We start from the raw sequence: 14,690 nt of genomic DNA on the forward strand, positions 1-14,690 counted from the left end.
TGAGTCCTGATTGTTCCCTCCCCCCATAGACTGTGATGAGCAAGGAGAAAGCCTGTCAATATCCCAGGTTCATCCAACAATCAGGCCTAAAGTAAATTAAAAGTGACATATGAATGCAGCCCAGATGAGGTAGCTGATTGTTTTTGGAAAGAAGGGACTTGAAGGGACTGCACACATAAAGTATGGTGCTCTGGACTGAGGCTGTAAAGTTTAAATTTATTTGACTTAGTGAACATATCAAGCAGATATTTCATTCTTTGTTACTTAGGGTCACCTATATTTTCTGAAGATGTAATGGAAAAATTAGTGCTGGTGCTTGCACACCTCTTTGGAAGGAGACATCTACCAGCCTGCTACATAAAATATAAGAAAACATTTTCCCAGTCAAAGGTAAAGGTAGAAAAGTTATTTCCTAATAGCAAGGGCTATGTTATATTATCCCAATGTATGTGGATGACACACAGCTCCAGCATTCCATTCATTCATTTGCAGGTGAACAAATTGAAATTTGTTCCAGATAAAATGGATGTGCTGTGGATGGCATATAATGCTGATCTGTGTACAGGTATACAGCCTGTTCTGGAGGGGGTTGTATTCTTCCTGAAACAGCAAGTTTACAGCTTGAGGATGTGCCTTAAACAGATGGTGGAGGTGCCAAGAAGCCCTTTTAACTGGCTTCGGCTATATGCCAGCTGCAGCCCTTCTTGCCAAAATTAGACCTGGCCACTGTTGCACATGCCTCAGTAAGGGTGCGTTCAGATGGGGCATTTATGCCGGTATAGATGCCGGTTGGAATTGGTGTACTTACGGGCGATCACACGGCGAACATCTGCCTTCCATCCCTAACCGTTGCAAACAGCCTTTAACCATTGTATTCTGCTACTAGGTCCCCAAGTGGTGGTATCCTGAGTGAACCGGTTCCAACTGCATTATCCCCGTCTGATGGCTCTCCGCGGGTGTAGAGCCACTTCCATTCAGAAGCCTGAGGCTTCCGCTTTTTGGCCATCATTTTTTTAAAGCCTCCTCGATGTGCGCTTGGGCGAAGCTTCGCCCCGGCGTTTTTTGTTTTTGTTTTTTAAAAAAATATGCTTAGTTTTAGGCTGCGGATGAGTCCGGGACCTCATGGAGGCCCTTTTCGCTGTAAAAGTTTAAAGGGAAGTCTTCGCTTCAGGGCACACTTTTCGGGATGGGGTGTTCTGCGCCTGCACAAAGATCTGAACTCTGTGGATGGCTGCCTATGCGCATGTGCAAAATGCAAAAAAATAAAAAAAACCGCCTACGCGTGCTGCTGCGTGTCGGTAGTGTGAACGGGCATATCGCGATGTGCTGCACAGTCAGGAGGTGAGTGTGATCGTGTTTCTTCCAGATCAAATTGCACCGGTTGGAACCGCAGCAGTTTATACCAGTATAAATGCCCCGTTTGAACGCACCCTAAGACTCATATTGTACTACAGTAATGTGTTCAATGTGGAGCTGGGAAACTTCAGCACCTTCTGAATGTGGCAACCAGAATGTTAACTGAGGCTTTCCAAAATGAGCATGGTAGACTATGTCGACTCCCAGGCTGTTTCTTGGCTCAATTCAAAGTGCTGTTTTTTACATCTAAATCCCTGAATGGCCTGGATCTGAAGGACTGCATCTCCCATATCTTCCTGCCCACATGCTGAGATCATCCAGGGACTCTGTCACTAAAACCCATGCTTCCACAAGTACATTTGGTAGACACCTGTACATCTTGATGGTTCTCTTCGACAGATCCAGAAATGTCATAGTAAAGGGGTATGGGAACAATGGGGAGTTGGGTTGCCTAGTCCTCATTATCCTAAATGCTCAGATTCATTGGGCAGGGATGCATGTGATGATGTCACATGTTGGGGACCCAGCAATGTCAGTGCATGGGGCTTCATGATGTCACATTGATAGTTGTATTAATACTCCACACACCTCTGGGTATGTATAATGTCGCCAATCCAAGGCTGGGAAATTCCAGGAATTTGGGGGGGGTAGAGGCTGAGGAGGCAGGGTTTGGGGAGGGGAGGGACCTCAGTGGGGTATAACACTATAGAGTCCACCCTCAAAAGCAGCCATTTTCTCCAGGGGAAAGGATCTTTGTAGTCTGGAGATCAGTTGTAACTCTGGGAGACCTTCAGGCCCCACCTGGAGGTTGGCACCCTAGAGCAAATGGTACCTGTGTTTAGTCATACTTATGCACCTTTGAAAATATGGGCTATTTACTTGTCTAAAAAAAAGAAAATCTATAATATAGCTGAGCTTTTAGTGCCAATTTTTACCTCCCAGCTCCAATTTACATGTATATCACCATAAGAAAGATGCCTAGAAGTCTATGGGGTAGGCTGGGATTCTCTGTGTATAGTCTCATCAGGGACATTTTGTTTGGGGAAAATGATGTGGGGGGAGGCTGAAGACTCTCCTCACCCTGTGTTGTGGTTCCAATGCAAATTAGGCCCCAGTGATCTCTTAGATGATCTGTTTTAGGTATTGAAACGCAGGAGACAATGATCAATACAAGGCTTTTATTCAGAACATTACTCAGCTCTAATCTGACTCTGCGAAGAGCGGCATCCAAACTTATACTGTTCCAAACTGTATACAATGTAACTACTTTCATGAGGTCTGATTGGATCTATGCGGATCTTTCTGATAGGATACTCTGTATGGCTTTAGGACCACTATAAGGTCTTTATTATGCAGCCAATCACAACAGAGGAGGCTAGGATACCTTAGCATAAACCATAACCAAACAGCTTAGAAATAACTCAGAACATAACAATCTGAGTCCAGGAGGGGGAACCCGAAACTGACTCATGGAGAAACTTATCAGTCCCTAGAAGAAGCCATATAATATGCAGTATGGTGTACCATCAGCTACCCAGGTTTAATTAGTGTACTAAAATTCCTAAAGTACATAGGTTTTTTTGTTTGTTATTGCAGGTGTTTCTGGAGGATCTTCCTGAAGAATTTGCTGCTGCAGTAAAAGCATATAACAGTAAAGTAGAAAATAACTTTGGATGTTTTCTTCTCACTGCTGCCAAACTGGCTGACATGGAACAAGAATACCACCTTCCATTGTCAAAACTAGGTAATGCAATCGTACATTTATCTATCATTTTTACCCGGTCCCTGCCTCTTCCAAAGAGTTCAGGGCAGTGTACATGGTCTACCCTCTTCCATTTTATCCACAAAGATCTTGTGATAGGCTGAGTGAGAGTGACTGACCCAGGGTCACCCAGTGAACTTCATGGTGGATAAGCAGCACACATGCATGCAGGTATGACCTGTGTGGATTATTCCTTAATAAATAATAAATACATTTTCTGTTTGTAGTAGAAGTTCTCTAATTTATGCCTACCACAAACGGGTGATAGATATGTAATCTGGAGTGTGGAGACTGGTACTTAAATGAGGTTATTTGTAATGAGGAAGCTGTTCATGATGCCGCTGAATAAATAAATGCCGCTGAACTAGGTCCTATTTTTTAAGTGGAGAGTTAAGAACAGGTGATTGATGAAGGATATCACAGTAGTACAGTGATCTTCACAACATGGGTCAGGACCCTCAAGTGGGCTGTGAGTCCCCAAATATCCACTATTTGTTTTGCTACTTTTTGGAAGGATTTACTACTGTTCCTCAGACATAAAGAGCAAAGATGTCTCTCTTTGTGAGCAAGCTGAGAGGATCAGCAGGACAGCGAGGTTAGGTCATTTAGTGGTGGAGAGGATTCCTTTCTAGCAAAGGCAGAACTCCTCCTCCTCCTGTCACTGTAACTGATGTTATTTTACTTAGGGTCATGTGCCATTCAGTGTTGGGGGTTAAAGGTGGATCCTGGGTCTGGAAAACTTAAAGACCACTGCACTAGTAAATTTTGCTGCCCCAGTTATGTGGTTTTGTAGTGGAATCTATTATTTTTATCCCATCCTACTGCCAAGGACCTCAGGATGGTGTGTATATATGTGGGTGTGGGTGAGTGTGTGGAGAGAGAGTAATGCTGTGAAGTAGTTTAGGCTTGAGAGAGTATGCCTAACTCAGGTTCACCCAGTAGTTGTCTCATGGCTGAGTAAAGAGTTAAACCCAGATTTTCCCGGGCCTACTTTGAAATTAAACCAGGAGATACAGCTAGCAACTGATAGTTTTTTTTAGTGGGATTTTAAATTCAAGTATTTCCATATGGAATCCAACATACTACTACTAGGGTAACCAACTCTGGCTTCAAAAACTGCTGGAAATTTGGAGGTAGTGCCTTGGGAAGACAAGATAAGACAAGACAAGCCTTGGGAAGACAAGATTGGGAAGACCAGAGAAGGAAGGGAACTAGACAGGCATGTAACACCATAGAGTTCACCCTCATGGTGGGAGAAATCTTGAGGTCCCTCTCTTCCTCACTCATGAGGTTCATCCATATCACTACTTTCCACACTGTGTTCTGAGGGAACCTGGATTTCCTCAGAAATTTTCAAAGGATTTCTATGAGAAGATCAATATTGGCAGGACAAGCTTCTCTGGAAGATAGCTTTCCCACCAGTATCAGTCTCTCGCTACATTATGCTACTACAGGAAATGGCCACACATAATACTGTGGAAATAGGACAGTCTGACATGCCTGACCCCCACAAAAATGAGGGTGCACACTTGAGAAAACATAGTTTTAAAGGGTAAGTCTAAACCCCCTGCAACATGATGGGATTTTATGATAAACATGCATTGGGTTATTCAACATACAAAATGAATTGGAAAGGATCCCTGAGAACAGGAAGCTTGAAAGCCACGACCAACTCTGGCTTGGGAAATTCCTGGAGACCTGGAGATGGTGACTGAGGAGGGCAGAGTTTGGGGAGGGAAGGGAGCTTAGTGGGGATGTAATGCCACTGCCTCTGTCCTCCAAAGCTGCTGTTTCTTCCAGAAGAACTGATCTCTGTAGTCGAGATCAGCTGTAATTCTGGGAGAATTCCAGGCCTCACCTGGAGATTGGAAACCCTAATTAAACCACTGATTTTTAGTGGAGTGGTGAGAAGAAATTGTAGAAAAGACATGGTACTAACATTGAAATCGGGCATAAAGTGTTCAGGTTTAGGGGTAAGAAGTAGAGTTTCCAAGGCCAGCAATAAAAATAAGACTTCCTTATTTGAGATTCTACTACATTTTGTGAGGAAAGGCAGGCTACAAATGATAAATTAAGAGAATCTGGGCACACACACGCTTCCAAATCATTCTTTAAAGATTTTGCAGGTAGAACCTATGAAGATTCTGATCTGGCATCTCATTTAATTAAGAGCACTAAAAGAATAACTGCAATCTCACCTTTTGCATGCCTGTCTGGAATGGTGGACCAAGATTTGTTCAGAATTCACAATGTCAACAAGGTAATTTTTTTTAGTAGAAACTCTTGACTATCTAATATTAGGATGGCATCCTTCTATTCTATTGTAGATACAGAACAGTTGCATTAGTTAGACACCTTTCTTCATCAGCATACACAGATTACCAGACTGTTACCAGCTGTTTCAATATTATGTTGTCGAAGGCTTTCACGGTCGGAGTTCATTAGTTGCTGTAGATTTTCTGGGATGTGTGGCCGTGGTCTTGGCATTGTAGAACCTGACGTTTCGCCAGTAACTGTGACTGGCATCCTCAGAGGTATAAACACAGAAAGATGGAATACTCTCTGTGTGTCATGCCTGCCCGTGACACTGTGTCACAGAGAGTATTCCATCTTTCTTGACATACAGAGGCCCCGGTCACACAAGAGGTTTTTGGCCGGGAAAGGGATGGATCGGGGACGCAGCAAATGTGCGCAATCCCACCGCAACATCTGGGAAGTGTTGCGCACCCGTCTCCGATCCGGCCCTTCCGCCCAAAACACCGCAGCAAAAATAAACCACCTACCGAGGTGGTTCTTCCGGCAAGGCCACATTAAGGCCGGCCGTGGGATCAATGGCGCGTCCTTCCGCCGGCGCATCCCCGGCTCCTGGCCGAACTGTGCATGCTCACACATGCACAGTTCGGCAGCCTCCCCCTCCCGACCGTGGCTTCCTCCCCGGCATCTGATCGTGCCGGGGAGCAATGGCACCGCGGCTCAGGGAATCCGTGGGATCCTGCCGCGGCGTCTCTATTTTGGTGCGGCTCTGATTAGCCGCACTTCGCCCGTTTTTTATTCTGCCGTGTGGCAGGGACCAGAGTATTCCATCTTTCTGTGTTTATACCTCTGAGGATGCCAGTCACAGTTACTGGTGAAACGTCAGGTTCTACAATGCCAAGACCACGGCCACACATCCTGGAAAATCTATAGCAACTAATGTTTCATTATTGTTTGTTGGCTGGTTCATAGAAGATGCAGACTTCTTTCTGTTTGGTCTTATAAATTTGTATTCATAGCCATTCAGACCAAATCCCAGGGAATGGTAATTTCATACTTTAAAATTTAACTGAAGTGCCCCAGATTATGTCATTCTGTAGTCTAGAGTAGTGAAAAATAATATATTCTATTGCACCTCAGTTTTAATGTTTATACTAGGCATAATGCACACTTGGCCAATGAAACCACAGTGAGTAGAAACAGCAATTCTTACAATATGCTTTGCACTAATTGGTTAGCTGGCTTTCACTTCTGTAAGAACAATGTGGCAAGCAAAATATATCTGCAGATTTCTCAGGTCTGCATAGGCAGCTTCTGAAATTTTCCATACTATGAATATTCTTTGAAGCACACTGTTATAAATGGAGTTGCCATGTCATGAAATGGAAATCCATGCATATTCTTTTCACCCATTTTTCATTCGTATATGAAGAGCACTACAGAAGGCAACACATACACAGACACCCGAATGTGAAATACTATCAATATTGTTCAATGGTTGTGTTTTCCAGGCTGTATTAAGGACTGTTGGTGTTGATGCTAGTAATGCTCCTGTGCTTTGGATTGAGAAATATGATAATATTGGAAGAAAAATGCCACTCAATGCTTATGCCCTTGATTTCTATAAGCATGGCTCCTTGAATACACTGCTCGAAGACAACGGGTAACTCGGAGTGGGGGGGAGGGTTTAAATTCATCATGATGAAATGTAAACACTACATAAGTATCTTGTCTAGATATGGTTACAAAACACACTATACTAATCTTCATATTCTAATACTGTGTATTATTACAAATCCCTAGATTCATCCCTTTCATGCCAGTCTCACAACCAAGTTTTAAAAATCAATGGTTAATTTTCAGGACAACACCAAGCATCCTAGGAGAACACCAAGCAATCCAGGGTGTGATTCGTCTAATGTAGCAAAAGACAGCATTGGGCATAACCAGTGCAGAATAGCTATAACATCTCTCTGCTTGCTATATGTCAGTCCTAAACCAATCTTTCTGCAAGCAACGGGAGCTGTGCATATGCCCAAACAATATTATTGGTGTCACACTATTATTTTTGGTGGTTGGGGACATTTGATCCTTTTTCATATTTGCTTGTAAAGACTGGCTATGAATGTTCTTTGGAATGTGGTTGCAACAGTGAGATTTACAGCAACCTAAATTCTGCATATATTTTTTAGATTTTTGTTCTTGTGGGAAATCATGTGTTACTACAACCAGCAGTTGTAACTGCTACTGAATAAAGATAGATATGTGCATCATTTAGTCTGGAATAAATGCTATTGTGATTTTTTCCCCTCCCAGATTAAATAGAGGAGACGCCTACAACATGCTTCGGGATTTTTTACTCACCATCAAAGCAATAGAGTATGATATAAATACAACATTATTACCAGTGAATTTTATATACACCCAAAGTGTGCTGTATATATTATAGTTTTGCTTTGTTTCAACTTACAGGGCTTCTCTGTGTGAACTGTGTGAAGATGAGAATGACAATCTTGTGCTGGCTTTTAAACAACTGGAAAAAAACTACAAAGCAAAACTGGATAAAGTATAAATGTTCCTGCAAAATGACATTGTCCGATGTTAAGAATCCTACACCCACACATACAACTGTTAATTTCATGTGTGTGTATAACATTCAGACCTTCACTGTCTCCTCAGACCACAGGCCAATTGGCCTCTGATCCATGGTTCTTGGGCCTCTTCATCCCGCTTGCCTCAATGCCAAACCCCCCCCCCCAATCAAACAGGTAGAAATATATACCTGGTTGGGGGCACTCAGCACATTTTTCTTGACTTCCATTTTTTAATCCTTGATCTTTCTTCAATGAGGTCATTGCATCTTTGTTGCTATCCATTCGATTTTTTATAAATCAGCTTTTAAAAAACAAAACACCTGTATTGGTTTCATCAAGTAATTTTCAGGGGGATTTAACATTTGTTTCAGCATCTTGCAGATCTGGACCATATTTTTGTTTTTATCATGATATTTTAACCCTTGCTCTTTCTTTCTAAGATTATTTTTAATGGTATACATTATAATTAAAGGGTTTATCTCCACGGACAATATTCTTCATAACAAAGTCAAAAACTTCATAACAAAGTAAAAAAAAAAATATTATCCTGAAATTTTGTATTCCAAGAATCAATAAATAAAATCAATTGATCTACATACTTATCTGATTTATTTTTACTTTCATCTGATTTATTTTATTTTGAGTAAGTTGACTTAGATATAAAAGCAGTTGCCCTGGAGATCTTCTGGAATTACAACAGATCCATTCCCCTGGAGAAAGCAGCTGTGTTGTACAGTGGACTCTGTGCTGTGCTGATATACCCTGTGGAGGTCCCCCCCCCACAAGCCCAACCCTCAAGTCTCCAGGAATTTTCAACCTGGAGTTGGCAACCCTATCTACTTAACCTGTAGGCCTCTTTCTTCAGCTGGAAATCTTACTTTTTCTCAGCTATGGCATCAGAGCTTTAGTTCCATAGCCATGTTCTGACTTGGTTCTGGGATTGGGAGTTTGTATCCTACATTTGGGTATTCTCATGATCAGGGGTCGTTTCATAGAAAAAGAGCTAGGGGAACTCATTAGCATAACTCATTAGCATATGCCACACCCCCTGACATCAGGGGCCGGGGGTGGACCTGCAAGGCCGGCGGGAGTGCGAGGAAGCCCCGCCAAGGCTCTCTCTGGCCCCAGGCAGGCAGGGGTGGGGAGAGGCGGGGAGGAAGCAACTTACCCTCCCTCTTCTCCTGCCTCCTCCTGGCTGAATGAGGGCTGGAAGCGGGGCGGCCGGAAGCAGGGGGCGGGGCTTCGTCATGTGGCCCGCCCCCCACCCCTCACCCGGGGGAACTGCGATCCCCCCCGATCCCCCCCGAATCGACCTCTGCTCATGATACAGAGTGGGAGTGCTTCATGCTCAGCTAAAGCTGTGGAAGGGTCCATAGCAGGCCTAGTCATATGACTGTCAACTCTGGATTGGGAACTTCCTGGAGATTTGTGGGTGGCGCTTGGGGAGGGTGGAGTTTGGGGAGGGACCTCAATGGGATATGCCATAGAGTTCACCCTACAAAGCAGCTGTTTTCTCCAGGGGACTGATGGTTATAGCTTGGAGATCAGTTGTAATTCTGAGAGATCTCCTGACCCACCTGGATGATGACAACCATATCACAGTTCTCATGTGTGACTGCACAGATAAGCATCAGTTGTTGCTAAGTGCACCCATTGTTACTCTTACCAGCTTTGATTTAAAAAGCTGAATAGCTATTTTAGTTTCTGGGGAAAATTAGTAAAATGATAGGCCTCCGCAAGAGGTGGAGTAATAAGCACGGATCTGCTATCATTGTTTAGTCCCTGAGACCCTTGGATGAGTCCCTAGCCAGTCCAAATGGTGAAGAGAAATGGGTTTTATTAGGAAAAATAATAATTTAGGTATTTACATTCAAATCAAGGATTGCAAGTTCCCCCTACCCTTTCCCTTTAGTTTGTAGTCTAGAAATTTAATTTTTTAAAAAAGGATTGCAAGTGTACAAGAAGAAACAAAAAGAAGTTAGCAGACAGATAGAGGGGTGGAGAGATTGGGGTAATACTATACCTATCCAGACATGCAGGGGTCCATTACTAGAATGGGAAGGGACCCAAACTGTGAGGTTTGAGGGTGTATCTCTACTGTAGGCTGCCTCAGAGTGACACACAGTCGAGACTATGTGCTTTAGTGGATACAGACATGGGAAAACAATGCAGGCCAATGGGAGGCCTTGAGGGGCTTGTCTCAGGTGAAGACAAAAGATTACCTGGACCAATAAGGGTCCCCAGGGTGTGTAACACCAGAAGGAGTAAAACCTAGGTGTGACCAATGAAGTCCCAGAGGGGCAGAGTGTGGATTTGCAATAGCGTTGATGAGATTAGCCAGGTGCTGGATGGTTGGGCTGAGAGTGTCCATTGTGGAACAATAGGGTGGTCTTGCGTTTCCCTGGTGCCAGACAATGGAGGTGAGGTTGCTTAATGTGTGGCAGGATGAACCTGAACGGGTGACATTCACTGGACGTGAAGAGTTAATGTTTACCCTCATAGGTCTGGCAGAGGTATCAGAATGCAGATATTTTAGACAAATATATGGAGACAGGAATGAGAGGATTATTCTGAAGATATTTCCTGACATACAAGTAGGGCTGCCAAGTGGGAGCAGGGGGTGGGTAAACCCCCGCTTCGGAGGCCCGATTTCCGCCACCGCGGAATTGGGCCCTGGGGGGAACTCCGCCCCCCGAAGCGCAGCGTGGCTACCACATTGGGGGCATGGCCCTGATCGTCGGAGGGAAAACCATAGAGTTTTCCCTCCGACGATCAGGGCCACGCCCTCAATGTGATCGACGTCGCACATCACTTCCGGTGACGTGCTGGCGGTGTGCCCACGCACACATCGACGGACGGCTCCCAGAGCCCAACGAGGCTCCCCCGCCGGTAAGAAAAATTGACTTGGCAACCCTACATACAAGTGAAACAGGAGTTGGCAGCTGGAACCATGCAACTTACTTTATTCATGACAATAGCACAGACCAGAGGCTCTTTGTCCCTGACTGCCTGTATAGTTGGCATACAGAAGAAGTCAGTAAAAGATGCCTGAGGCGAGGGCAGAGACTTGCCCATTCTAGTCCTTTTGGACTGAGCTGACAGAACAGAAGAGGGGGGATTGCCTGCATGGAGGATGTTCTGACAGTGCAGCTTGAAATGAGGTTCTCTTAGTCCCCCAGCAAGCCAAGCCTGGCTTCATGAGGGCACAGCTTCAGGAGGTTCAGAGGTTGTTTTGGGGTGTCTCTCTCTCTGGAAAGACCACCCTGGGTTCAGGGCCCAAGAGGCCAGTTACACCATATTAGATAAAACTAAGGAAATACATAAGGTTATACTGCTTATTAAATAAGTGACTCTGGTCTATAATAAAAATTGCTGGGAGTTTCCCCAAAGTCCAAGAATTTAATGTCTGCCAAACCACTCCTTCCAACATGTCTGTAGCGCTCTCAGAGCTGTGAAAGGTTCATCAGAAGAACATGAGCTAGGGTTGCCTGGTTCCCCCCTGGCCACCTGTGGGGGACGGGGAGGTGAGGTTGCAAGATCCAAGTTGGGAAACATCTGGAGATTTGGGGATGGAGCCTGGGGAGGACAGGGACCTCAGTGGAGTACAATGCCAGAGAGCCCCCCCCAAAGCATCCATTTCATCTAGGGGAACTGACATCTGTAGATGAATTGTAACATGGGAGGATCCCCAGGTCCCACATGGAGGCTGGCATCCCTAGCATGTGCAGAACCCATGCTGATTCTCCTCTACAAAGCCTGTTCCTTTACAGAAGGCTAGTTTTCCTGCTTTCTGCCCATTTGTCTTGGGGTTGTTTCATAAATTCCTGGATCTCTTCCTTGATCAAAAAGTTAGTCTTCTAATGCTTCAAGAGTGTGGCCCCCACATTCCCCCCCCCCACGGCTGGCCCACTTTCTGCCATTTTCATGCCGCTACCCCGACATTCCCATGCCCTCAGATATGGGGAGGGAGGGCACCACCCGCTTCCCTCAGGTCAGCTCAATGGACAATTCCAATCCACCTCCCTGCATCCCTTGCTTGGGGGGGGGGGGTCCCACAACTCTGACTCCCCGCTGGGTTTTCCCCATCACAGCAGCCACCTCAATGAAGCTGGGCTCTATGGTATTGTATCCTGCTGAGGTCCCTCCCTTCCAAAACCCTGCCTTCCCCAGGCCCCACCCTCCAAATTTCCAGGAATTTCCCAAACCAGAGCTGGCAACCCTAGCCCTGCTTCTAATGTACTTTCTTTTCTCCTCCAAACGTTTCAGCCTTTCTTCATGGAAGATCTTATTTTGAAGAATATTTTTACTTCTTGTTATAAATGTGTAAAATTCCCAGTTATCTTTGCTGTAAATCCAGTTATGCAGTTAAAGACAGACCTCAAAGATTTCCCCAAAGTGTCAAAAGTAAGCAATATCAACAGCCAAGTAAACAATAACTTTGCTTTAATGTTTTAACGCTATGCTTCTCAAAGTCTTTGTTTCAGCGTGCCTTATTGTCACCTCACATTTGTATTGTCAGAATTCGCGCGTCTTCTTTTTTTATTGGACCGTTGGGAGAACAGCTCCCAGCAGGAGGTTTTGTGAGAAACGAAACTTATTTCTCCCTCGCTTCCTAGCATAGAAAGTGAAACTGAGAGACAGCGACTGAGCCCTGGGAGCTTGGCTGTGGCTAACAAAAGGAGCTCCTCCTTACTGAATAAATACAGTGGTCAGGGAAGAGACGACTACATTTCCATTCTGTCCATCCAGGCGGCTCAGGAAAGAGAATTGCAGGCGCCCTGGCATTCTGGCACGCCAATAAAGCCAGGCAAGTTATAGGATTTTTTGCTCAGTGCATACGATCGTTGAGGAGGGTGTGTGTGTGAGGGACTTGTCAGAAGACCTCTGGTGGCCCTGCGTAGCGCTGCATCCTCAGATGGCAGAGTGGAGGGTGTCGCTGTGCTGAAAAGAGTCAGGGATTGTTTTGTAAATCTTGTGCAGATTAGGAACCTGAGATTTTGGAGAGGTCTAGCACCACGTGTAATTAATGGGCTCACTAGAGTTTGTCCCTGGGGCCAGGTCTGATTAAAAATACGCAGGACAGCGTGCCTTTGAGCACCTGCTTGCCAAGCCCCGGCAGGGGCAGGGGAACTACCCCTTTAAACCCTCTCTACCCGCTTTTTAAAAATTGGAGGGGGGGGGAATGGTAACCGGAAAGTGAGGCTGTAGGATTTAAGTCCTCTAAGTCTCTATGGCTCTGAAAACCATAGAGACAAGGGCTAGAACATCAGTTCCCTCTAGTGTGCCGCCGGTGCGCGGTGGGTAGGCATCTGCTGCGAGGCAGCTGGAGAAGATCAGCAAGGGAAGCAAGCACGTGCCACAAGACCGCTCCCATTCCAGCCCTCGAGTCCTTGCGCCTCGCCAGCTCTCAACCATCCTGCAAGACAGGTTCGGCTGAGAGAGAGAAAAAAATTCCCCAACTAACCCATTGGCTGAGCTGGTAAGCTGAAGTGCTGTCCCAACCCTTTTCCTGGGGCTTTGAAGAGGTTTCCCTACTGTGCAAGTGCTCTCTTCTGTTGGCTTCAAGTGGGGGCGCAGCAGTAATTTGCAAGATTAATTCCGCCCCCCTCGCTGTGCGAAGGTGCAGGTAGTTGTCATTCAAGCTGCTCAAAGCAAAGGTGTCCCCCCCCCCCGCAAGCGCCGATCTCTTGCTCTTGTGTAGAACGCTCCGAAGTCTTCTTGCACCAAAGCGGTGGAAACAGCCGATTGCTGTAGGTCTGGGTTTCATTCCCTCTTTTCCCGGGGGTGGGTTTGAGCTGTAAACCAGCCTTGCAAAAGCGTTCAGACTGCAGTTGTGGGTGGTTTTTTTGGAGGCAGATTTCTTTGGCTCTTAAACCGAAGCGGCTTCTCTCTCCCTGGCTACCACGCACCTTCTCTCCCACTCTTATGTGTGCTATTTGCAAGGCTAAGTCTGACTCCCTCAGGCAGTACACGTTGACTTTGTGTTGCTGGTCTAGTGGGCATGCCGTTAATCACCCTTCCGAAGCGGGTAAACCAAATAAACATTTTAAGAAGTCTGTCCCCCCCCCTACTCAACAGCGTCTACTTTAAAAGTTCCCCTTAATCGGAGTGTCAGGACTCCTTTGAAATTCATGGGCGTTCTTTCCAAGGAAGCCTGCCGTCTCAGCCAATCTAGTGAGGCAGTTGTATTGAGCTCAGTGGGGCTTGTTACAAACCCAGTTGAGAGTGCATTTTGAGCGCACTTACTCGGTGGTAAGTTTCCTTGGGCCCCATCTGGTTGTCTCTCTGAGAATTATGTGCAAGACTGCTATCTTAGTTGTTGGTTATAATGGGAGGGGTAGTATTTGACTTTCCCACCAGTTGTTTGGTGTCTTGCTCTCTGTGTGAGGACCATAGAGCCTGTATTACAAAACTTCTTGCTGGTGGAAGAAAGCACAAAAGAGCCCTCAATGGTGATATGATAATGGCAGAACTATATAGTGTATTCTGATAAGTGTTCTGAATATACGTGCTTCTTTCATTCAGCATCTAGCAAACTTCTTGCATTCAGATTCCCACTGGGCTTGCTCCCAGGAGAGTATTCTGAGCATTGCAGCTGCTCTGAGAGATGCAAAAAGCCATCCAGGATTTCTGCAGGCAGGATAGAGACTTCGTAGGTTTAAAGGGTTGATGCGCTTAAAAAATCCCTCAGACTCTTATTTCCCCTGTGATGATCTTAAAAATAG

At 45.3% G+C, this 14,690-nt stretch overlaps 1 protein-coding gene across 1 annotated transcript in view; it reads left to right on the forward strand.

The window, feature by feature from the left end:
* LOC107114667 (probable ATP-dependent RNA helicase DDX60) overlaps positions 1-8,120 on the forward strand; it is a 109,320-nt gene extending 101,200 nt beyond the window's left edge. The window contains 6 exon segments of the mRNA XM_015416234.1: positions 269-390; positions 2,953-3,100; positions 5,236-5,378; positions 6,883-7,034; positions 7,688-7,750; positions 7,844-8,120. Coding sequence (XP_015271720.1) covers positions 269-390; positions 2,953-3,100; positions 5,236-5,378; positions 6,883-7,034; positions 7,688-7,750; positions 7,844-7,943 — 728 coding nt within the window. The 3' untranslated portion in view covers positions 7,944-8,120.
* The last annotated feature ends 6,570 nt before the right edge of the window (positions 8,121-14,690 follow it).

Source organism: Gekko japonicus, unplaced genomic scaffold (assembly GCF_001447785.1).
Source record: "Gekko japonicus isolate JY-2015 unplaced genomic scaffold, Gekko_japonicus_V1.1 scaffold593, whole genome shotgun sequence".
NCBI lineage: Eukaryota > Metazoa > Chordata > Lepidosauria > Squamata > Gekkonidae > Gekko > Gekko japonicus.